At 46.2% G+C, this 25627-nt stretch overlaps 2 protein-coding genes across 7 annotated transcripts in view; one reads left to right on the top strand and one right to left on the bottom strand.

Annotated features, from left to right (window-relative positions):
• PHKB (phosphorylase kinase regulatory subunit beta) overlaps nucleotides 1-11011 on the bottom strand; it is a 55110-nt gene extending 44099 nt beyond the window's left edge. The window contains exons 1-3 of one of the 6 annotated variants that reach the window (XM_053448931.1): nucleotides 10833-11011; nucleotides 6561-6641; nucleotides 1579-1668 (exon numbers count right to left, since the gene is read on the bottom strand). In XM_053448931.1, coding sequence (XP_053304906.1) covers nucleotides 1579-1668; nucleotides 6561-6641; nucleotides 10833-10899 — 238 coding nt within the window. In that variant the 5' untranslated portion in view covers nucleotides 10900-11011. Of the gene's footprint in view, nucleotides 1-1578; nucleotides 1669-6560; nucleotides 6704-10748 lie in introns of all 6 variants that reach the window. The other 5 variants (XM_053448930.1, XM_053448936.1, XM_053448935.1 and 2 more) reach the window with 5 other exon arrangements.
• ITFG1 (integrin alpha FG-GAP repeat containing 1) overlaps nucleotides 10950-25627 on the top strand; it is a 34012-nt gene continuing 19334 nt past the window's right edge. The window contains exons 1-7 of the mRNA XM_053448944.1: nucleotides 10950-11219; nucleotides 12098-12173; nucleotides 12295-12437; nucleotides 15283-15340; nucleotides 15726-15800; nucleotides 16283-16377; nucleotides 24442-24503. Coding sequence (XP_053304919.1) covers nucleotides 11036-11219; nucleotides 12098-12173; nucleotides 12295-12437; nucleotides 15283-15340; nucleotides 15726-15800; nucleotides 16283-16377; nucleotides 24442-24503 — 693 coding nt within the window. The 5' untranslated portion in view covers nucleotides 10950-11035. The remainder of the gene's footprint in view (nucleotides 11220-12097; nucleotides 12174-12294; nucleotides 12438-15282; nucleotides 15341-15725; nucleotides 15801-16282; nucleotides 16378-24441; nucleotides 24504-25627) is intronic.

Here is a 25627-nt window from a genome sequence, read left to right as displayed (position 1 = left end):
CCGCGGAATATGATGGTGCTATATCACCCAACAAATAATAATAACACACTGTGTACAGCGCCGCGGAATATGATGGTGCTATATCACCCAACAAATAATAATAACACACTGTGTACAGCGCCGCGGAATAGCATGGTGCTATATCACACAATAAATAATAATAACACACTTTGTACAGCGCCGCGGAATACGATGGTGCTATATCACACAATAAATAATAATAACACACTGTGTACAGCGCCGCGGAATATGATGGTGCTATATCACCCAATAAATAATAATAACACACTGTGTACAGCGCCGCGGAATACGATGGTGCTATATCACACAATAAATAATAAACCGAAATGTTAAGTAACCGGAGCACTAATCCCTGTGGCCGGCAGTTTGTGTTTCGTTGGTGGCAGCTCCACGTTACTGAAAAGTCAGGCAGGCAGATGAATGTCAGATAAAAATAAATGTTAATGGCGGTAATTGCAGCATAATTATGATCTCATCTCAGGGTCTCTCATTAGTTGTCTCCCAATCTTCCTGATTAACAAATTAATCTGCTTAATGAAGCTAATTATTTAAGAAGTTCCTGTCCTTCAACTTCGTCACAAACTCTTCCTAACCTGGATACTGAAGAGATGACAGAAGACCAGAGAATGAATTCACCCGAAACAGTTCATAAAGCGTATCTATATAATATATACATAAACCGGTCCAAGGAAGTCGTAAACAGGGTTCTGTTAATCAGTGTTTGTTGGTAACGTATGTAACAGGGACGTGTTTCTCCGACGTTTCATGTCCCCAGATACGGGCGAAATACTCTGAACACACGCTGAGCTAGATTACTAAAACTTATTCTAAATGACCAAGATAAAACAAATATTAGAGTTCAGCGACACGCCGGGGTCACTCGGAGTTCCGCTTCTAACGGTTTCAATGACCCAGCTGCTTTACAATTGGCCGTAACGAGCAGTTTCCGCGATGCATCCAGCGCAGGGGCTACAACAAGACAATCCGCGCTGATTGCATTACACCGGAGACACCGCCGCTAATTACCAGGCTGTGAAATGCTGGCCGCCTCTCACTGACTTCGCACCACTTAGTGAAGGTGTTCCCAAAGGCCAGGCGCGAGATCTCGCTCAGAGAGCTCACAAAAGCCTCAAATGTACAGATATCGCCGGCATGGGCTTTCCCTGCATCAGTACAAAGTACACGCTACACGTTACACATTATATGCTACACGCCAAAGGGAAGCCATGAATAACTGTCAATGAACAATGGCCATCATGGTATTGAGAACAACGATTTAAGATTAAGAGACGGGGTAATCGTTTGCCTCGGCACAAACTACCCCAATCTAAGATCCAGCAGAAAGGCGCATGGGTTTGGGAACATGTACCCACTTTGTACGGGCGGCGTGAAGGGCCGGGACGCGGTAATCTGGCAGTATTTCATGTGTAACGAGCGCTGTAACATTTACACGCATTGGTTGCCCCAGGGACCAGTAACTGCCCGCACTCCACCAAGCCCATCGCTTAGACGCGCGTCCTGGTGTCGCGGGACAGGGTTTTCGCAAAGTTCACTTACCAATCCTGTAATAACGATCCAACTTGTCCCAGAGGCTCTCATTATCAGGCCTCGGAAGGTCGGTGCTTTTTATAGGTTCATAAACGGAGCCTAAAGGGGAAGAAAAACAAAATACACATAAAACAGGAGAAAAAACATATATATATATATATATATACCAGCGCGAGGAGGAAAAAGATCTTCTCTCCAAAATAAAGCACCAAGTATTCTCATGCCAAATCCTTTTAATTTAATGTCTCTTTCATTAATCACGCTGATGATGCTAATTGCATTCTCCGCAGAGCAGCTCATCATATTTAAGTGCTTGTTATTACCAAAGGCCTCCGCGAATGTAAAAATAGATGATGTTCCTACAGACAGCTCTCTGCACCGGCGGGACTTTAGTCAGAAAGCGAGCGGCTCCGGAACGATGGACGTGCGCGGGGTTTTCAGCCCTCGGGTATCGCAGGAGGTTGGGGGCGAGGGAATCCCGTAATGTTACCATACTACACGCTAAACACATGGAGTCTTTAGCTGAAGTCGAGACCTTACTGGGCCAACACAGTAAAGATGTCTAATATGAGAGCGTTCAGGAAACCTAACTCAGAATGAAGTTCAGGTAAAGACTCCAACTTCTCTTAGGCCAGCAAGACTTTTATTCTTAGTATCCATTTAATTCTCTTGGCGTTAAGCGTAAGGAGTCCATGCCTGTCCGGTCCGCAGCCAGATGTTCCCACGCAGATGGAACACGTGACGATGGAAGTCTACAGGCCACGTGGGGTCCGGCGCTCGCCTCGCGAACTGCCGACCACTAAAACACCAGCGCCTGAAACGAGTGTCTGCAGATGGCGGAAATACAGCGCCGCTGACACTCATACTCGATTAACGTCCCATCGCAGGAAACATTCTCAACAATTACAGAGAGAAGCAAAACCGTAGCCACAGGTCCCAGGCGTCCAGAGCGCTGGGCAGCAGGACACGGATTAATCGGGGGGTCTGGAGAGTTTTATTGTGGGAGAGACCGTGAAGACCTAACTTAACAATTAAGTACATAAAAATGTCTTTTAATATAAAAAAATAATCTTGTATCTAAATCTGGTATCATTTAAATTTATACTAAAAGGCTCTCGCTATTCACGTAAATGAACCGTTGCCAGCGCCGAAGCTCACCTAATAAATCCGCAGCACTTCATTCGCTCGGCAGGGATTAGTATCTTCTCTTAATATTTTAATTGCCTTTTTTGAGTTTTTTTGCCCATTTTATAGACAGGCAGAAAATATGTAACAGCCCAGCCTATCAGGGAAATATGGCTGAAAAGCACCCTGTCCAGGGTCCGCTGCCGGGGGGCCGTGATCATCGGCTGGATGATACCCGGTCTGGTGACTTCTCTAACAGGTAAAGGTTGGCTCCTGGAGATTTAGCCGAGATAATATGCGGGTTAAATAGCTTCATATTTCTTGCATTGTGAGTTAAGACACACATGTTCTATAACACACATGTTCAATAACACATATGACATCGGAACACTTTAGGCATTTAATGCCCGAACAGAGAATCTGCCTCCAGCGCCTCCATCGCGCACGATCGACGTGCCTACCATTCCCTGACACTTCTTTGGCACGGAGACTCATCAATATTTGCCCACCATAACTCCACGGCACCGCGGAAGCAATTAAACAAAGACAAAGCCAAGTATTAGTTTGCGATTTAATATGTGCCTTCTCTCCAGAGAACATTACGCAAAGCTGCATTCACTCCCTGAAATCACATTTTCATCAACACCTTTTATTTCTACCCAATTTACTGCAATGGTGTTTGCTGCGTTAGAATTCGAGTTAATTGGATAGAATGTATGTTTCACACGCATCCTTTGGCTAATAAGCATATATACATAGTAGACGGGAACGTTCAGGCATCCGTATCCCTGGCTTTCTTTTGCGGCTCCCTGTTGTTTGTACCAAGAAGGACCCGAGGAGCGGCGAATACTTTCTTAATGGTCTAATAACAGCAAGGACAGGGCCAAGGGCACGTATTTTCACTTCCAAGAAAACCTAATTGTCTTTGACTCTATTTAAATTCAGGGCACCCAGCAGCGAAACGCGAGCGCGGCCTCCAGGACCCGCTATGAGTTTCCTCATCAGCCCCCTAAACGTGCGTCCCACCGATAGCTTTATTTTTACTTCATTAAAGTCAGAGCGAGGGAGTCTTCACAAAACCATCTTTAACAATAGCTTTCTATTCTTCGCTCTGCATGAAAAGCAAAAACCATAATCATAAAACATAAGAACGATAAAAGAACAAACAGAGTTATTATTAATACCCCACAGAGGCACAACATGATGTGCAAATTCCTAAAAATACATACAGACTCATCCCTCACTGGCTCCAAACCGCGAAAATATTATAGAAAGGGGTATGAGGAGGGATAATTGGGGGGCTCCAGCCTTTTAACCCCAGCACAATGCTATCGTTGGGAATACGGGGCCGTGAAATGCAGCGGAAGGACAGAGACATTGGCCCCCTCCTGATTATCGAGTTTAGGGGTTCCAGACCCACCTACTGCTAACAGGTGCATCAAATAAAGGCGGCCGTCTCCACCGACCAAAAGCCACAGAACGGGTCGTACAGGACAGTTCTGCCCTGATAAATCTGCCCCTAGAAGTAACAAACTGTCAGCCACGAAGCACACTAACTAATTAACTGATTAACAGAACGGGGCTGCTCAATGCTGACGCTCGTACCTCGTAATAAAAACCGCCTGTCCAAAGTTTGGCGGGGGGGTAATGGTCTGGGATAATGCTCGGCTTCCAGCTTTGCGGGACAGTTTTTGGGGAGAGCCTGTTTTATTCTATGACTGCGCCCCAGCGCACGCAGCAAGGTCCATGTTGAGATGGTTGGATGAGGTTGGTGAGGAGAAACTTGACCGGCCGCACAAAGCCCTGAACGTAACCCCATCGAACACCTTTGGGATGAACTGGAACACGAGCCAAACCCTGACCTCACAAACGCTCTACTGGATTCCCACAGAAACTCCCCCAAATCTAGAGGAAAGCCTTCCCCAGAAGAGTGGAGGCTGCTGGAGTCCCAAAGTATGGGGGCAACTCCATATAAATACCCGTGAGCCTCAATCACGTCCGGAAGCCGAGCTTCTTAAACCACCTTTAGCTATTCTTTCAACAACTGCAGCTACGACGTGAGATTATATAATGGAAATAAGTGTGATTTACTCCGGGCTTTGATCTGCCGAACACAAGATAAATTGCTGTGTTTTTCTCTTACTTTCAAAGAGAAGAAAACCTTTCATATGAGAAAAAAAACCCTGAGTATCACAAGGAGATGTAAACGGGTGAGGAAACGCTGGGAAGCGAGGGGTGGAGAGCCTCATCTGAATATAATGCTGAGGAAAGCACTCATCAAACCATTTACATTCTGTGTGTCCAGGAAACTGCATAAGACTACGGAGAACACAAAACGATTCCCTTAAAACAGTACGTGTGTGTGTGTTTATGAGTGGGTGTATGTATGTGTGTGTGTGCATGTATGTGTGTGTGTGCGTGTATGTGTGGGAGTATGTATGTATGTGTGCGTGTATGTGTGTTTATGCGTGGGTGTATGTATGTGTGCGTGTATGTGTGTTTATGCGTGGGTGTATGTATGTGTGCGTGTATGTGTGTTTATGCGTGGGTGTATGTATGTGTGCGTGTATGTGTGTGCGTGGGCAGCAGGTGAACCTGTGATTCTGTATCTGCAAGGCAATGATTTGCATCAGAAATCTCACAGCTAGGAATTTCTGTGTCTGTTATTTATACACCTGCAGGCCTCAGTGGTCCTGTGGTCTACCATTAAATTATCTGCCCCCCCTGAGATCCTTGGCAAACGTGAATTGCCCTTTGGGCTTGGAATCTGCTCCGTGAGCTCAGAATCTAGACTCTAGTCCACACGATGGTTTTATCTGCATTATTCCCATACCACGTTTCCCCAAAGAATAAAGACGGTGATGCCACTACTTCCATACTCGTGACGTTTGGCAGGCAGGCAGGCATACAGGGAGCCCGGTCTGTCCCGGGTCAGTTTGTGGCTCCGGCTGGGAAGTTTTGACACAAAGACAGCGATGAGATTTGAATAAAGATTGGGATACTCACTGGGTGACTCTTCTCCGCACAACGCAGCACAAAGAAAATGAAAAGACCGGTTATTTCCAACCTCAATCCCCACAAAACAAAATGAACTACGCTAAAAACACATGCAAACATAGGGTTACAGATACCGCAATATCAAAGCACAGCAATGCCCCAGCGTGAAGTGTCCCACGCCACGGGCAGCGGGGGGCAGCGGGGGCAGCGAGGGGTTCCCTGAGGCTTGGGTTTGAATGTAACCCCACATGGGTCTGCGCAGCTATTTTTAGGACATTGATCTTTCAAGCGCGGCCAACGACCAACAGTATAAAAACCCTCCACGCGGGAGCCGGTGCATTAGGGGGGGAATTAATCCCTGCACAACCTCGTGTACGAAACCCAGCCAGGCGCCGACGTTCAGGCACGACAGCAAAGTGCAAACGTCATGAGAAACTAACGGCGCTGGAAGAGGAGGCGGCACACGGAGCGAGACATTTCAGAGATTGCTGCTTAATAATGAAATAATCCCTTATCTCAGATATCAAGAACAATCAAACCACTTTTGCGGGGCGGTAATAATCGACCATACGCGCCCACCCCTCGATGTATTAATACGGTCATTAAATCCACTGTACGGGATATAAAAAAGTTCTGTTAACTAGAAACCAGGAGCTATATACTCTCCATTCTAAAAGAGCGCATTCAGTGCATAACATTAATTCAATAAGTAACTAAAAGTAAGGATTTCATTTAAATAAAGTGAAGGCTGCAGGCCCAGATGAGACAGTAGGCAGGAGGCACCGTTTACTAGTCTTACACATAATGAAAGAGACATATGCACGTAACATGCTACCGGAGACGAGTTAGTATGACATCGGATCACTTACCAGACCTTAGGAAAGAGGGTGAGAAGGAATCCGTCTTGTCGATAGAATTGGCCATTTCAATGGGATGCACCAAATCAGAAACTTCTCAGGCAATCAATTAGTAGTTGTTACAGGGCAATCACCGTGAAATTAAAATGTTAGAGCTGTTAAATGAAGGCAATCGTAAAACAAGACAAAAAGAAACAATGGCGGACATTATACATACATGTAGCACAAACATACATTATACATACATGTATCACAAACAGATTAGAGACATGGATAAGATATTAGAGACTCATCGACTGAAGTACCCGAGATGCCAAACTGTGAGACTTCCGTGAGCGGCTGCAGCGAGCGCTCACTAACACGCAGACCTCTCCTTCCCGTGACGCCGAATAATGCCAAGCTGTGCACTGCACGGCAAGCTGCGCCAGAACATGTATGTTGGGTTTATGTAGCTAAAGCCTGGTGGAAATGTCAGGAGAAAACTAGGTGTTTGGAATAACGGAATCGGTCCCTATTTATCAAATAAAAGAGTTCCACAACAATCAGTAGGAACGTTCTTCTAGATTTAGCCATTTGCTTTGGAATCGATCCAGTTTTAACTTCATGGCTCAAAATGCCCCGGGGCCGCTTGCCTCTGGCTTGGATTGAATGAAGTTCCCACAACCAGTTGCTGGATAGTTTTCAATCTTATGTCCCTGATAGAGGATGGTTGGACTGGATGGGTCCCTGATAGAGGATGGTTGGACTGGATGGGTCCGTGATAGAGGATGGTTGGACTGGATGGGTCCGTGATAGAGGATGGTTGGACTGGATGGGTCCCTGATAGAGGATGGTTGGACTCAATGGGTCCCTGATAGAGGATGGTTGGACTGGATGGGTCCCTGATAGAGGATGGTTGGACTGGATGGGTCCCTGATAGAGGATGGTTGGACTGGATGGGTCCGTGATAGAGGATGGTTGGACTGGATGGGTCCGTGATAGAGGATGGTTGGACTGGATGGGTCCGTGATAGAGGATGGTTGGACTGGATGGGTCCCTGATAGAGGATGGTTGGACTGGATGGGTCCCTGATAGAGGATGGTTGGACTCGATGGGTCCCTGATAGAGGATGGTTGGACTGGATGGGTCCCTGATAGAGGATGGTTGGACTCGATGGGTCCGTGATAGAGGATGGTTGGACTGGATGGGTCCGTGATAGAGGATGGTTGGACTGGATGGGTCCCTGATAGAGGATGGTTGGACTGGAAGGGTCCCTGATAGAGGATGTTTGGACTCGATGGGTCCCTGATAGAGGATGGTTGGACTCGATGGGTCCCTGGGTGTCCCTGATGGTTAGATTGTATGGGTGATTTATCATGAAAACGCGACGTAGTTACATTTCGACACTGACTGAATTGGTAACATTGTAACGTTTCTGGACGACCAACTGCTAGAATGTATCCACTAGAAGACTTTTTGCCTAATCTTTTTCATGCTCTCACAGAGATGCCAATAACAGAGTTCACCTTTAAGAGGCTTCTTGTGGGGATAAGGTCGTCCACTCTGTGCTGTAACACATCTAATCTCTCCAGCCATTGTAAACAAGTATCAATGGCTTTTGTTTGTTGCAAACAATAGGCAACATTGATAAATCGAATTAGCCAATACGGAATTTATTGACCCAAATAAACCCTGAATAAACTTAGTATTTTATGGGGGAGAATTATCAGATTAAACAAAGAATGGAATCCTTCATCTATGCAGGAGGTTGCTTTGGAAATGTCCTACAAAGGCAGATGACACAACAGATGGGGGCTTCATTAATTTAACAATTTCAAATGATTTACACTTAAACCCCTCAAAGTTTTAACTATGTCTTCACTGCACTAAATAAAACAATAGCATGTCCCTCAGAGGAGACGAAGATTCAACAGCCTACGAAAAACACATCCTGGACTCCAACGAATCCAAACGATAACGGATAGCGGGAAACCGAGTTCCATCTGAAGCCGTCTGGTATAACAGCGAGGACACGAGACTCCCTGCTGGTACGCGGGGTCATTGGGGATAATGATATTATCAGACGTTACGACAATGACAGGGCTTGTGAAATACAGGGACCAAAAACTCAACCCACGGCATTGCATGAGCTGACCTGGCTGGCTGGGGCTACACAATTACAAACTGCTAAGCAAATCTTGGCCAATGTGGTGAAAGAAGACTCAGGAATAGCGGTTTACCCAACCTGCTGGAGATCCAATAACAGCACGGACAATTCTACAACATTTACAAATATATCCGAATAAACGATAAGGCATTAGAGAGAAAGCTCTGAGCGTAATACTCTTACATTTATAATGATGCACATGTATGAAACCTAACAACGTGTGGAGGTGGAAGGCTTTGTGTCGAGAGAATCGATGGGATTCCCACAGTGCAGAGCAAGGGTTAAACCGGCTACCGGGGTAAAAGGGCTCCACGTGTTACGAGCTGCTCGCTGATGCCACAAACTACCTTTTATTAGTAGAAACAGTAACACAGACAAACAGGCAAGCGACAGACAAGGTAATGACCACCACCGTCTCTCCTGATGTGCCAGAGGAGCTGCCCGTGTGTTTGGCACTCATGGGGTTAAGCACATATGGAGTAGTAACTGTCCTGACGTGCTGTCACTGGCCTGAAGGACTGAGAAGGAAGGAGTTACAGAAATAGCGCGGGAGGAGAGTGGCCTGGGCAGGTGTGATCCTACCACCAAACACGGCTTCGGAAAATAGACGGTGGGGATCGGCCGCACTCCTAACGCATGGGGAATACTGGATTATCAATGCTGCAACGAAGAGTTAAAGTGCAGCAGTCAAAAGAGATGTCCCTGCAGTTGCTATGGTGACTGGCACTCAACAGGCTGTTCTTTATCCAACAGGGTATACGTATAAAAGCTGATTCTGCTGCAAAAGTATGAAAAGTGATGTTATCACCATAGCAACCGATGGACCAATTCCTGCTAAATTGAGAATTCCATCGGTTGCTATGGTGATAAGACTACTTTTCAAACTTTGCACAAAGCCTGCTTGTGGGTTTAGTGAGAATCCCTTGAGGAGTAATTCAGCCTCATAACCACTAAATGAAATATTTCACCTAATTATATAAATGACACTAACTTGTAAAACATCCCTAATGGTCGTTTTTTTGTAAATCTAAATTCAAATAAATCAAAGTGAATTTTCCTGAGAGGATAAACATTATCTCCATGGTTACCAAACGTGAAATATTAATGACAGCAAAGACCACGAACAGCTGGAGTCGATGCCAAATGGGGGTAACACATTAAGTTACAGAAGGTTCCTATCCTTGCTACTCAAAGGGTTAACTGCCAGCTGAGGGGAACGCCATGTAGAGGTCATTTGAGATGAGTGGCACTCGAGGGTTAACACCTCTACATACGGCAGAACCCGAGTGCCGGGGGGTCTCTCGCTGATCACACCTGGGTGCCGCAGACAGACCATCTGCTGCTCTATAAACACTTCCAGGTCAATAAGGGTTAACATAGTGAGCTGGACAGCAGAAATAGCACCGGGGTAAATACAGCGCAGGCTCCGGGGCAACTAAATGTGCAGACAATGTTAATTATAGAGGCAGGTAGTCGATGGTACAGTACCTTATACACTGACAGCATATTACACACAGGCGGCATAGTATGGACAGACGCAGTGTTACAGATAACGTGTGTTATACAGAGGCAGGGTAGGTTAAAGAAATTCTGTTTCATACACAGATAGGGGTAATTTCCCACTACTGTATTCATTCAAGCCCACAGAGAATAAACGGCACGAAAAGCAGTGCTGGCAATGTGCTTATACAGAGCAGGTCAGCTTATACAGAGCAGGTCACGCGTAATGTGTGTAATTCACAAGCAATTGGGGCTACACAGACAGACAGGGGTATGGCAGGTTATGGACTGTGTGTTATACAGAGGCAGGGCAGGTTATGGACTGTGTGTTATACAGAGCCAGGGCAGGTTATGGACTGTGTGTTATACAGAGGCAGGGCAGCTTATGGACTGTGTGTTATACAGAGGCAGGGCAGGTTGTACACTGTGTGTTATACAGGGTTCTGGTAGGTTATACACAGGGTTAGGGGGCAGGTTGTACACTGTGTGTTATACAGGGTTCTGGTAGGTTATACACAGGGTTAGGGGGGGCATGTTGTACACTGTGGATATACTGTGTATACTACGAAGGGGTAACGGCAGGTTTTACGCAGGCAGCGGGGGCAGCACTCGTCATGCCGGGGTAGTGGGTGCCAAACCTGAGCGTTTAGATCTGGCCCTCAGCTCCAGCACCTTCCAGCTGACATCGGCCAGGATTTGTGCCATCTCCGGGGCCCCAGCTCCTGCCTTCTGTCACACAGCTTCCAGCTGCCGTAAAGTGTTGCGCGACTCGCCGTAAGAGGCGTTGTCGCAGCACACCCGGAAGTCTGCTGGTTGTGACGCTGTCAGGCCAGTTCCCGTGATGAGTACCGGGGCCTTAACGCTCGAGCTGTTCGTGGTGCTGCTCACCGTGTCCGCCCGCCAGGTCCGGGGTTCCCTGCGCAATGTCACCGGGGATATCATGGGTACCGATACCGCCGGCAAGGTGGCTGCATTCGGGGACTTCAACGCGGACAAGCAGACCGACATGTTTCTCATCCGCAATGGTGAGAGGGGACCGGGGGCTAAGGCATAGTTGGGGGGCAGAGGCTGTGACCGGTGGGGGAGATCTAACGTGTTTGGAGCTGTCACATGCTGGGGTTGACACAATGATGGGGTGGTGTGACATGGAGGGGGCGTGACATGTTTTGGTCGGGGTGCGCTGTGCCATGTTTTCGTTAGGGGGCATCGCATGTCCGGGGGGGGTAGGCGGAGCCATGTTTTGTTTAGGGGGGGCATTGCATGTGAGCGTAGGCTGTGACATGTTTTGGTAGGAGGGCAAGCGCATGTCAAGGTGGGCTGTAACATGTTTTGGTTGTGGGGGGCATCACATGTTAGGGGGTTGGTGGCTGTTCTAATTTGTGTGCCATTGTACAGCGTTACAGAATATGATGGCGCTATATAAAACATTAAGTAATAATGTGTCGGGATGCCGTGGGATCTGTGTGAGTCAGAGCTGAGTTATTTACAGCGCTAGCTGCCAATCAACCGGACCAGTCTTTTGGTTGCTATGGTAATAACATCAGCATCCCAACTTTGCCCCAGAATCCTTCTTTATACATAACCCCCAGTTGCTGGCAGCACGCTGTTTACGCTTTGTGGCCCTCCCCTGCTTACTGGGTGGTAGTACGGAAAGGCTGGGCCACACATTTTGGCCCCAGTTTAGTCAGGGGGAGACTAGGCTGCCCAGCACTGATGGGTATTGCAGACACCCTCTCCACAATAAACCAGTATTCTGCTGATGTACCCCAGCTCGTGCTTGGTGGGGTACAATATAAAAGGTCCCTGTACCCCACCCGGCCCCCTCTTTTATGTGCTCTCTGGCGTAGGGCTCGTGATGGCTAATTTGTTTAATTTGTGAACCGTCTCCATTGTGTCCCGGCAGGAAACGAGCTCCGAATCCTTTTGGCGGATGTAAAGTCCACCCCGTACTTTAACCCAAAGGTCAAGCTGCCACTGAGGTGAGTGCTGGGGGTCTGCAATAAAGGTGTATTAAAACCCTGGGTTGGGGCAGTAAACGGGTTTAATATCCCCGCTCTGATTCTGCTAGAATCCGTTGTAAGGATGTCTCTTCTCTCCCAGTGAAGACATCGTTATAACCAGCGTGGTTCCTGGAGACTACAATGGGGACTCTCAGATGGATGTCCTTCTGACCACTGTTCCCAAAGGTCAGGCTGGCTCCCCACTGTCTGCCGTCATCTACTGGGGACAGAACCAAACCCTGAGTAAGTCTCCGCCGTTCCACTTTCACATGGGATCGGTAACTTTCCATGGGGCTCCCTTACACTGTAGGTACTGTCTGGTTGTGATAAGTCCTGATTGCATTGTGAGAAGAGACAGAGACAGCCAGGGAGAGATACAACAGCAGTCTATTCCGTACTCAGACCAGCCACGGGACCCCGCCATATAACGGGACCCCGCCATGTAACATTATTACCTTTAATATCAGCCACGTATACCGGGACCCCGCCATGTAATATAATTTCCGTTATTCTCAGCCACGTATACCGGGACCCCGCCATGTAATATAATTTCCGTTATTCTCAGCCACGTATAACGGGACCCCGCCATGTAATATAATTTCCGTTATTCTCAGCCACGTATAACGGGACCCCGCCATGTAATATAATTTCCATTATTCTCATGCACGCACACAAACACCAGTTTACAAACACACACACATATACACAGCCCTTACTTCTCATCTTACTTTTCTCATTTTCCATCGTGTCATGGGAGCACGAGGTCTGTCACTCCAGGCCTCTGCTTTTGTGCTCCCTCTTCGCTATGCGCGCTATTAACGGGTGACGTCACATCCCAGCACTCTGCATCATTTGCCGGAGTGTAGTGATTAGGGAGCACGGAAGCTGAGGTCTGAAGTGTTGGGCCGGTTAGAGGGGGATTGTGATCTGCTCATCGGACACCTCCTACCCAGACCAGTGCTGATGGTGCCTGGGTGCGCACTGCCCACGGGGGCGCCTGATGAGCAGGGCTGGTTGGGGAGAGCACAGCTGCAGCTGCCTCTGCACTCCTCTGAAGACTGCCCCGGGGAGGGGGCCTCACTGCTTGCCCCCTCCCCTATATAATCCCTACTGTTTATTTAGGGGCTTCGTGTGCCCAATGTGTTTGAATGGCAACCTTAATGTTGGGCTGGTTGGAGAGATCCGTGACCCCCCCCCCCAAGCAGTCCTGGAGGCTGCAGATGCTGATTGGACGGCTGTGCGCCCCCCCCTCGCAGCCGCGCCCGAGGCGAGTGCCTGTCTCGCCTCGCCCTTCCTATGGCCCCGGTGCAAACATTCTCCGCCAGCGATTAGTATTGCTGTTTGAACACAAGGTGTGTTTTCTTTGCTGTCGGATCGGTACGTGACACAAAATATTTACTTATCAAATAATCTTCTGAGCAACAGAGTCATTGTGAACAGTCCAAAAATATGTTGCTGCTTCTGGTTACTTTATAACAGGTCAGCTTCAGTGGGTTCTGTAAAGAGGAATAAATGCTAAATCAGCTCTCTGTGGGAGAATTAGCATTCTAAACACATGCCTCGTCTTTGGATTGTGACGCACTGCTTGTTGTACAACGCTGCAGACTATGATGGCGCTATATAAACCAATACACAGGACTATTATCCAAGGTTTGGTGATGGCACAGCTTGTTGACTAATGTCTAGTGTATATGCGAGTCTGATTATTGCTCTGATGTCATAGAGTGGACTGTAGAGGTTATGATGTCCTGTTTGGCACGTATCCCTTGTCCATATGCACATGCAGTGATGAGCTTGAAGCCTTCAATGCCACGAGAAGCCCCCGAGTAACATTCCCGGCTGGGGGTTTTGCCAAGGAGGTTTGGCAGAACATGCGCCATTTAAACGTAGCGTTACTGGTACCGGTAACGGTCCTTTAAGCCGGCGTGCTTTCCTTTAACCGCTTCCGTGCTCTTAGACTGCATGCTGTTTCAGCGTTGGGAGATCTTCTCGGTATCTCCACGGCGTTGGGCTTGTGGTGGAACAGATAGGTTTCTGGCTGTGGAGGAATGCTTGCGTTTGTTGTCAGATGAGAGAGGAGACGTTAAATTGTAATGAGGGTGTTTGGTTGGAAAGCGGCAGATATTTAGGCAGCGATGTTAATAGAACGAATAAACTATTTAGCAGCGTACATTCATTACACGTTTGGGAGAACCCTTCGCGGATCCAAACCAAGCCCTTCTTAGAGACTCCTATTCGACGTTTATGCTTTAGATTTGCCGACGGGGTCTCTGTAGCCCCCTGTTATTTGTTATTGAACCCGACGTTTTATTTCCCGGCTTTAAAGTTGGAAATGTGAGCAGGTTTTAGGAAACCTCTGATTTTTCAGAGTCGCCCGATGTGGATACACTTTAAGAAAGCAGTTTTAGAAAGCACGAGATGACATTCCCTACAGAGAGATTGCCTGCCTACCACCTGCGGTTTTAGCCTTGATTGTAAATGTTACTCTTAAGGCTTTAAAGCCCTCTGCAAAGAGCGTAAATGGCTGTATCTCACCCAACGCAGGCAGACCCGAATAATGCCATGACGTGCCGAATAATGCCATGACGTGCCGAATAATGCCATGACGTGCCGAATAATGCCATGACGTGCCGAATAATGCCATGACGTGCCGAATAATGCCATGACGTGCCGAATAATGCCACAACCCCCCGAATAATGCCATGACGTGCCGAATAATGCCATGACGTGCCGAATAATGCCATGACGTGCCGAATAATGCCATAACGCGCCGAACAATGCCATGACGTGCCGAATAATGCCATGACGTGCCGAATAATGCCACAATCCCCCGAATAATGCCATGACGTGCCGAATAATGCCATGACGTGCCGAATAATGCCACAATCCCCCGAATAATGCCATGACGTGCCGAATAATGCCATGACGTGCCGAATAATGCCATGACGTGCCGAATAATGCCATGACGTGCCGAATAATGCCATGACGTGCCGAATAATGCCATGACGTGCCGAATAATGCCATGACGTGCCGAATAATGCCATGACGTGCCGAATAATGTGTGACGCTGTCGCTTTATTTCCCACAGATATCAATAATAAAACGCACTTAAGCAAAACATACTTGGATGAGCCGCTAATCATGGAGTGAGTATGTCTTTTCTACGTAAATATCTATAGGGTATAGTGTGTAAGAACTTTAACTCCCATGATGCCCTGCTATTCGTAGGCTGACTGAAAGCCCGATGGAGCTCATAGTTCCTTAAGGTTTGAGGATGTGCCTCCTGTTTTAGGAATTGTTATAAATACGCTGCTTGCTAATGCATCTTTCTATATGATAGATTTATATATATTTTATTGTGCTATGGGACGATAATAATAATAATATATATTATATAAGTATATAATAGGTACTGCCAGTGATTGAATTAGTTTGTGAGCGGTTGTCTTCGTATTCAGATTGCTTGCTGTAACGAATCGAACGTTTCTGGATCATGTTAGAAACCTGCATTTATGTTTCTTCATCTTTCAGCTTTAACGGAGATCTGATTCCTGATATATTTGGTGTCCCCAGCGGAAGCAAGATACCTCTAATAATCCACGGCGGGTGAGTCCCGATGTGCCCGTCTTCCTAAGCAGACTGCTGTATGGTTTATGTAAAGACGTTTTCACTACATTTCCCCACGTTCTCCAAGTTTGCCCGTTTAACTATTAGCGGGAGGGAAGTTGATGTTTTGTGATTTCATCTCCTAAAACGTGTGGGGGGGGGGGGTCTGCATAAATGGAAAAGACATATTTTGATTGATGAATGCTAAAAGTGTTTTAAAAACATATGGGTGTTCAGATGTGCTGCTAAATGTTCAAAGAGCTGTTTTTCAAACGCCGTAAAAGCCAAATTATTTTAAGGACACTTTAGTCCATTTGCATGTACATTAAAATGCATTGGTATTTAAGTTAAATAGTCCCCATATGTAGCTGTTTTTTTACATTTCCATAATTATCGCATGTCGAACAATCATTTTTTTAGTCCGTATGTTATTATTCTGCCGGATGCACCCTTTCTTATGTCTCTCTTACTGTTCTCCGCAGGGATTTATCGGCAAATTCCACTCTGGACACTAAAAGAGAGATGTTTAATCCTCACTCGCATGCCTTTATTGATCTGAATGGGGATTTTACTGCTGGTAAGTTATTTTTATCCAGTGCTACAGATAGCGGCGGCCGTCCTCCGTCAGTGTGCTGCAGCAGAGAAGTCGGCCGTGGAAGGCGCAGGAATGTGAAGCGTCGGTGTTTAAATATAAAGCTATAATTATCGGTGCTTCATCCGTATAAACTGCTGGTGTTCATCGTTCAATTTATACGTTTAAACAATGCATCAAACGGCAGACTGTAGAAATAACGTAATAAAGCATGTAGAACCGTCCCGTGTTATCCCTGAGTAACGGTGCCATGTCCAAGATGTTGGATTTGTCCAATCTAGGGTGTCCTTCAAGCATATTAATAAGAACGGTACTTATGACATGTTGTCACGAGACGCCAGATGTAGGCGTCTGGCCTGTGAGGGCAGGAGGGTAAATCCATGGGGCTGGACCCGTGCCCCCCCCCAATACCCACTTCCAACATTAATATAGCATTCATCCGTTCATTTTTTCACTGACAGACAGCTGTCTGGTTCAGTAATCAGATGGAACTTTGGTGGTCGCTCTCTTCTCTTCTCCCAACATTGGTTCTGTTCTAATGTGGAACATTGGGAGCGGTCTGCATTCGGCGTTAAATGTCTTTTCTGCCCCGGGGGTTGTGCAGGAAGCTTTGTGACGATGGTGAAGTCGTGGAAGTGAAGACTTTGGCTGCTATGGTGACATTCAGGCGATATCTGAGCCTAAGGACTGGCTTTATGATGGGTAAAAGCAAATTAACTCCCTTGAATCAGCGTTGGCTCCTTTCCCCAAATGATATATAAATCTGTAGCATCTCTTCTCTCGGGTGGGCTATCGCCCGGCTCCATGCGATCTCTCATTTAACAGTCTCTAGTTAAATTATTCTAGCATCTTTATTGTGTGAAGGCATTAGCTTTCCTGCATTGTCCCAAACATAAAAAATAATGAGTTTAAAATACCTGCTGCTAGCAAACTTCTTTGCCTGTGACGACAAAGCTAGAAGTATTTGTGGGATAAATGGGACTTGGCGTGTGGGTATTGGCAGGCGTTTAGCCAAGCACTCCTGAAGGGCTCGTTCTCACTCGTATTTCTATTATGAGGATTGCCTTTTGTCTGTAAAGTAGACTCATTTGTGTCTTTTGGGGCATTTGAAGTCCGTGTGAGAACAAGGCTTCCCTTTAATCATAATTCCTTGTATATTGTACACTCCAGTGAGGGAGCCTTTCCATACCTCCGCTTTTCCAGCCATTATAAATCATGCTTGTGGATTTGTTTTTAATTGTTTACTTTGATTCTGATGATGCGTGGCTCATAAAGCATTAATATGTATTGCCTTCTTGATGACTTTCTTGAAGTATAGGATGTGTTTAGTTGCCCGTTTGCTGTCACCGTTGGCCATTCTCCACCATGCTTTTAATTTGTTGTCTTCTAAAGCAGTTGTAGACGGCATGGCGTGTCCAGAGACATCCCTCTCCCTTATCTCATTCAGCGTTAAATGAGACTCTCTGCTGTACAACAAAGCTCACATTTCCCATCTGTTTATGAGACGTGCAGAACCTTTCCCTGCTCCTGTGTGGATTGACTGCCATTTCTTTTAAAGAGAGCAGTGGCTCAGGCCTGGACACCAACGTAAACTCGAAAATCTCAATCTCAGGATAAAGAAAATGCCAAATGCCGAGAGCGTTAAGTGGGAATCTGCCGTGTAGTTCAGCCAGAAGCCATCTGCGCAGAAAAAAGGTCCGTCCGTCGCTTGTAAAGGCGCCGACCTATTCGGCGATACTGTACAGCCGTCGGGAACCGCATGAACAAAGCGGTGACCAGCGCGTGTCGCATGACGTGTACGCATGCAGTGAGTCGTGGTGGTCTCCGCCTGCTTTAAATTAAGCCCAGAAAGTGTTGGGTTGGATTTTCTTCCAGCCATCGCAGTGACGGGTTATAACCGGAGATTGTACTGCGTCGCTTTTCACAGAAGACTCCGCCAGCCTTAAAACACACATTTCCTCGTTCACATCCAACACGCTCCTTAACAGCCAGAGAGGCTGCGCCGTTTTTATGACTTCTGTTCTGTGATTAATAATGGAAGACTATTAAATGCTTCTCTGATGTAGTTAAGGATAGAAGTGTGGTTATTTTTTAATGCGATTACTGGAAGGGAAAGTCTGGTCACTTCCTTTCATGCTCTACACCTTCATAAATTAAGAAACTTGGAGAAAGATTAGATGCCTGTTACGTTCTGGGCGAGCAACGCCTGGAAAGTGAGCATGCACTCGCTTTTCCCTGTCTCAGTAACGGATGTTGTATTTTGGTTAAACTCTAACGTATTATTTTAATATTGTTTTAATAAATTTGCACATTATGGGCAAGCTATAGATCGGAAGAAAGAAGTCAAATTGAGGTGTTCTTATACACACAATAAAATAAAAAACGTACAGAACAAACCACAAGCCTTAAAATCCCCCCCTGCTTCCCTGACTCTCCCCGTGTGTCCTGAGCATGGTTATCCCATCATCTGCCAGCCCCATCCCGGCAGCCTGTGTAAAACATACACTAACCCGCTATAAACACACGGCTGCCCAGGTTCTTATGGATACTCATTCACACCAATCTTTAACAAATACAGGCTGATAACGCAGCCTGCCTCACCGAACTCATTACGTTTAATAAATTATAGATATATATATGTGTGTGTGTGTGTAATATATAATGTATACACATTGAGCGCAATGTATTTTCCAACTCTGTTATAAACCACGTTATAGCAAAAATCCGCCTGTTCCTCCTCGTAGCTCAGAGACCCCCCAGGAGCATTTCCCCGGGTGCTAGGGGATAGAAATCTGTAATGAAAGGCAGACGTAGATTATTTATTCCAAAGAGCCGTGGAGAAAACGGCAGAGGAGGCGCTACTAATGCGAAGGATTCTCTTACTCTTCCATCCCTTTGACATTAACAGAAAAGGTCAAGCCGGTGATTGCCAGCGCTGAGCACTAAGCCCACTATAAATAGGATTATATATTGCCAGCCCGTCGCTCCAGACTCCGCACGATACAGTGTAAAGGTTAATTAACCTCTAAGACACAACGTCCCATCCATTGATTGTGCGGGTTAAATGTGGATTGGGAGGTTCTATCCTCATAAACTCACTAACAATATCTGCAAGGAATTGTCTGGAGTTCTCAGGGGAGGATTCTGTGTGTTTATAATATCTTAACGGAGTTCCTCCATGTGCCATTTATTCAGGATGGCAAACCTGCACACTCCGAGGGAACCCAGGTGCTTAACTGTGCCAGGAAGGGCCAGCTCCCCGGTTGAAAAAGACCTCATTGTGAGGTCGAAACGTTTGTTTGTTTTTTTTGTCTCAATAAATCTGCCTGACGCTGGAACTCTTGAGTGCCTGGAGCTTTTATTTACCTTCTGAAATAAAGCATGTTGTCTAAATAGATATGTGATGATTAATTAGTGTGTTATCTGAACGAGGGATACGGTGAAACGTCATGGTTACGGATTTAGATCATCCTTTTACGTCCGGTTTGACATAAGGTGGTAATGTAGTAACTGGCATCGCGGCAGTGGGCTGATGGGAATCGGCCGCTGGAGAAGCCCTCCTGACGCATTCGCACGTATTAAATGCTGCTGTGTTTTGGTTTTTCTGAAGATGGACTGGAAAAAGCTGCCGTGAGATTTATTCCGATGCAGGAAATCATTAGGAGCGCTCAGTGCTGTTATTGCGGGTCCGTGTCCTCTGGCGTGATGCTGATTTATGGGCAAAAACATCTATTCTTCTTCTTTTTCGTATTTTTACAGCCGGCTTCAGTTGGACAGAGATGTCTAAACGTTCTGTATTTCCAATTTCTGCAGTATGTTTGGGAGCAATTACCTCGCTGGGAGTGGATTCACGCTCACAATTAAGTTATTTGCTTTAAATGATGTACAATCCGGTAACAGCCGGCATTGTTGTGCTGCACATTATTTTTAAATAATTGTTTGACATTCTTTTCATTTTCCTTCTCCAATGTTTTCCTTACAGCTCTTTACATCCGTGTAAAGCGCTCTTACCTTTCTCGACTTAACAGCGTTCCTTGTGTTGAGAAATTAGGGCAATATTATGGTGTAACTGGCTGTATATGGTTAATATCCCTGACTCCGGGCTGAAGATACTGGCAGGACAGATGATGGGTAGGTTTTGTTGGTGGCGAGACCCGGATATAATCGTGGTTTAATTGTGTGGCTCCTGTGAATGAACATTTGGGGCTTTCTCTGGTACCCACCAAGCAGTCACACTGCGTAGCTCGGTCTCAGAGGGTAATCTGGGTAATTCACCGGCTGTCGCTCGCACCAGGTTCCCATTGGCTGCGTTTTCCGGCGATGCTTTAATCCGGTTAGTGCAAGAAATGAAGTGATGGCGTGTCTGGCCGGAATAATTGTCATGCCGTTCCATCGGTGTGCGGCCGGCCTAAGGAGTGAAATAAGATTTTTTTTCTGCGTGCCGTAGGTCCTTAACGGCTTTGGTTGAAAGGCTTTCCGGTTCTAGCCGCCGTCTTGTAGAATCTGCTTTCTTTTTCTGTCACTGATGAGCGGCCCGTTTTTGGCCCCTTTTTTTGGGTCTGTTTCTAGCGATTTTATAAAAAGCCGCGTCCGGCAGCCTGATGCAGTGCTGCTCTTTGAAAGGACGGGTTAATTCCCCATGAGAAAATGAGAAGATTTGTTTACCGGCGGCTCGGGGATTGTGAAATGATTTCCAATAAGAGGCTCCACGGGGACACTTGTTCTTTTGACACCATGGAGCGGGTTTGTGTCCTGCATCTTGTCAGCTATACGGTTTAATGCCGATATCCTTCTGCTTGAGTAAAAATACTCGGCTGTCGGATTTAGGTAGTTAAGGGCTGGATTATCAGGGTTACTGGCATGAAGCGTGATCTATTCAAGTACCTGATGTCTTCGTGCTAAAGATAAGGATGTCAGATACAAAGGCAACATTGTGAGGGCCCTTCAGGTTGATATGTACAGGGTAAAGCATTCGTGGGGTTAAAACAAGATTTTGGGTAGAGAGGATATCAGGTTTTTTTTAATATTTTTTTTTATAAATTCTTTTTATTGTCCATAATATTAATCAGTTCTAGCATGGTGCAGAAGACGTCAGTAATGCCACTACTGATACAGCCACGTATATGTTGATGACAAGAGGAGTATGAAGCATCACGAGGGGCCGGGTGGTGTATAACATAGCAAATCCACTATACTGCCATCCCCTACGCAGCCGTTACTAGTATGAAGCAGCACAGATAGCAGGAAGACCCTAAAAAACTAGATGCCCGCAGATGTGAGCTACGTGGAGCTTCTGTAAATGAATTGAATGGAATTTCTCTATCCTCCAAGTACAAATTGAGCATGATGTGTATCGCTAGAGGGTTCTTGCATGCATGGGAGGTGCGCTGTACATGCATATGAGCTCCAATATAACCCGCTGATAAATTGAGTGGCGTCGTATCTTTGCAGCCTGGAATTGCCTGATAACGTGACACCCGGAATATTTTAAAGGGAAAGATATTTCTGATATGCCGGCGTCGCCAACCATCCACTGCGTGTCTAGCAGCGGAATAGCTTGGGTTAAATATAAATGTATTCCTTAATACCCTCATTCACATGTCAAGTAATCCTTGGCCTCGTGGAAAAATGCATTGACACTGAAGCCTGAAAGCCTATTTTTGTATGAAATTGGAATGACCGGGGCACGAATGCTCTCTAATAGCATCTCGCCAAGTCACGGCTCAGCCTCTGCCCGTCTTATTGCCGGTTTCTGCGGGGCTGGAAGGTTGCGCCGCGCAGACATGAGGTTAGCAGACTGAATACGTTAGCACAATCTTCCCGGCCTCTCAGCATTTTATTCTCCCGTCGTAAAGAAATCCGGGTTATTCAGACGCGCAGGAAAGCACACCGCCAGCCTTTTACCAGTTACCTCCACTGATTGATATCGGTCAGTACGCGGTATGTACGCTGAAGCACACTGTCGGCGTTAATCGGCGGTCCAAATGAATGCGCGCAATTTGCAGTTTCCAATAATTGAAAGGATGATGGCTGCGGTGTTTGGCCGGAATCATAAATCCACAGAGGCATATCGGCCCTTAATCCAGTATTATCCGCCATTGATTTAATGCCTCCGGGGCTGCGTGTGTCCCCTTTATCCATCCTGGGTGTTCGCTGGTATCTGTATATCCTCCGCGCGGCGTGAAAGAGAAATGTCGGAGAAGTATTGCAGCGGTGTTTACCGGAGATCACGGCTTTATAGCGTATAAAGTAAGCATTAAGGTATCTGTGCTGTGACCCCACGAGAAATAATGATCCCGAGAGCCTGCGCTATTCTGGTGTAAAAGAACGCAACAAACTACACGAGATAGAAAAGTCTCAAAGTAAAACTTTTCTATTTGATGCTGGGGTTTGTAATGTATTAACGATTCGTACGGAACCTGGCGGCCGCGCGTTCCTATCGCACCATGCTTTATGTATTAAAACAAATCCTTATTCTCTATTCGTTCTTCTATTATGTGCGGTTTTCGGAGATCGTTCCCCGTGCCGCAGAACCGTTTCTTAATCCCTTTCTCCCATTTTACATGCCAAAGGATTAAAGCCGTATTAAAATTCAAATGGAGCCAGTTATCATTTTGGAAACTTTCATTTACATTATGTATGTTAAGTAAAATTGCTATTATGTAGCCATTATGTTAATGTTATGGTAAATGGAGCACTTGGAATGGGTTTATTGTTCAACTGCACCTTGTTTTAATTAATTTAGTCTCTGTTTTAATTAGACTTTCAATTGAACTGATGTTTCTAATACATTTTTTTTCTTTGTTGCGAAGGCTTTTAAAATGAGTCTGTTTGATTAATAATGATTCTAGTCTGTCTTTACTTGCCGAGTGCCCGTCGCTAAAGGGGGGTGTAAGTCTGATAGTTGTGGGGGGCAGCGCATGCTTAGAATCAGTGTGCCCTTTCGTGGCCGTTACAAGTCACGTATGATTAATTTATGATTACGTAGCGCCCTCATATTCCGCGGCATCTTGTGTAAGATGGGACTGAATAAACGGTTTTTGACAGATAATTTGATTTTACGGCACTCTGTATAGTTGTGACCTTAAGTACAGTATTTCCGGTGTGTGAAACGGCCCTTTGAAATTCTGACACACAGCCCTTTGTTAAAAAAGACAGGTTTTGGTGCAGACTGTTGATTAGATCATTCCATTGGTTGCTATGGTGATAGGACCACTTTTCAGTCTTTGTGCCTGAATTGCTATATATTAGGAATATTGCAGTCTGACAGTCCACTCCATTCCCTAATCGTCCTCACATCGCTTGCTCCCCATCATTGTACTAGAAATTGAGTTGTCATCCGCCGGCTCGCTTCGGATTTCTCTCTATTCTACCAATCAGTTCCTGGTGACTGAGCAGGGATCGAGGTTGTGTTTACACCGGAAGGTACGCTGTCTGTTAGAAAGGACCCTGTGTGAGAGTAAAGCGGTTTGTCCCGTGTTAGACTGGGAAGATGGTGGTGGTTACTGGCCAAAGTCCGGCGAGACAGCTTGGTCGCTGCGACTGGTGCTAGCTGTCGGAAGGATGGCTGACGAGCAACGGCTTTGTGCAAATGTTTACAACTTACATGATGACTGATTTTGTCTTCTCATACATGACCAGTCGGTATGTTTTACATGTGCAGGGATGTAAATGGGGATTTTGGAGGGATGAGATCGATTCACTCACAGCATACCTTCCCCGAGTGAGTGTCAATCGTATTATCAGAATTCTACTGGTGACAAACTCGAGTGTTTCCTCTATAATCCCACCGGTAGACAGATGGATCTAATTCTACAAAGCACCCCGTGCCTTCAGGGTTAGCGATTCCCTCCTAAGAGCCTGGGGTGGGTGCGTTCAGGTAGAATAACGGACAACGCGTCAGACCGGATCTGTGTTCCTGGAAAAACTCCTCTGTATCTATTCCTTGAAGCTTTCTTTCTGTCGTTGTTAAGTATTTATTGTCTGCTTTATGGATAAGCTAATTTACAAACAGATTCAGATAGTTGTGTTCTTTTTCTTTCCCCGCAGATTTGTTTCTCACGTCTGTGTCCGAGTCAAAGGAGCATCAGTTTGAAACGTGGACAAATGAGGTGAGGGAAATTCATGGCGTCCTCCTGTGGCTATCTGTATTAAAATGCATTGATTTACTGCTTATCTGCTCGGTCTGGTTCATCGTCACAGGCTTTCAGAACAGCGAACCCCCTGCTCGGCTCATACTGGCTCATCTGGGTTGGAGATTTTCTGTTACCAGCCTTGTGAGTGCATCCCTGCTGTGCTGGGCAGCCCTTCTCTATCTTCACTCCCTCTCCCAATCTGTAAATCATTAAATCTCCAGCTATGCTAATTGACAGAGGCAAATTTCACATTTGCCTTTGGAAGGCTGTTTAAGAAACCATTTACACTCTGAGGGGGTCCAGCTCTGACTGGTATTACCCATTCTTCACACGTTTTAAATCGGAGGAATCCACAGGGCTGTCTTCATACATCAATAGCAAGGACAGAAATTGTCACCTAAGGGCGCTCCTTCTCAGGTGAATGCCTATCCCACCGCCATCCTGTGTGAACGTTGTGTTTTGGTGGGTGGGTTACCTCCGGTACATGGGGCTATTTGTGACAGCCAGTCAGTTAGACCAATCCGCCTGCCCTGATGGGTATGTTAACAGGAATCCCGCTGTGCTGTCAGCTGTTGTAACGAGTTACTGTCGTTTAATTTGTCAGCATGGCAGCATACGAAGAAAAAGCATTTGCAGAGGAACATTCGCTGGTCCGCCGATATTTTTAACCATGTAGTTGTTATGTTTTGATGGGGGGGCGGAGGAACGTTCTGTATAGTGAAGCTGCCTTACAATATGCCCCCCCACCCCCCGAGAACGCTTATGACTGCCTTACAATTCATCAGAGGGAAAGTATCAAGAAATATAAAACGTGGCCTCGGTTATAAACCTTTTATTGCCGCCAGGTCCGCAATGCAGAAGCTTGCAATCAGGGCACTTTTAACCCAATGATTACCAGGGAGGCACCGTGCACATCCCTGCAGCTCTCCCCTTATTAATTTGAGGCTCCCTAATGAAGCAGCCTTTATCATTGTATTTGACACGCACCAGGGATAAACATGCGGCGTGCATCATCTGCTTCTGCTTTTTAGACATGGCAAAATTGTGCAGAACCATGAAATGGAGTATGTAGGGCACCGGTCATTAAATAATAAATAGGC

Source organism: Spea bombifrons, chromosome 10 (genome assembly GCF_027358695.1).
Source record: "Spea bombifrons isolate aSpeBom1 chromosome 10, aSpeBom1.2.pri, whole genome shotgun sequence".
NCBI classification, from domain to species: Eukaryota; Metazoa; Chordata; class Amphibia; order Anura; family Pelobatidae; genus Spea; species Spea bombifrons.
The sequence above is the reverse complement of the archived record's forward strand: the minus strand, read 5'-3'. Positions and strand labels throughout refer to the sequence as shown.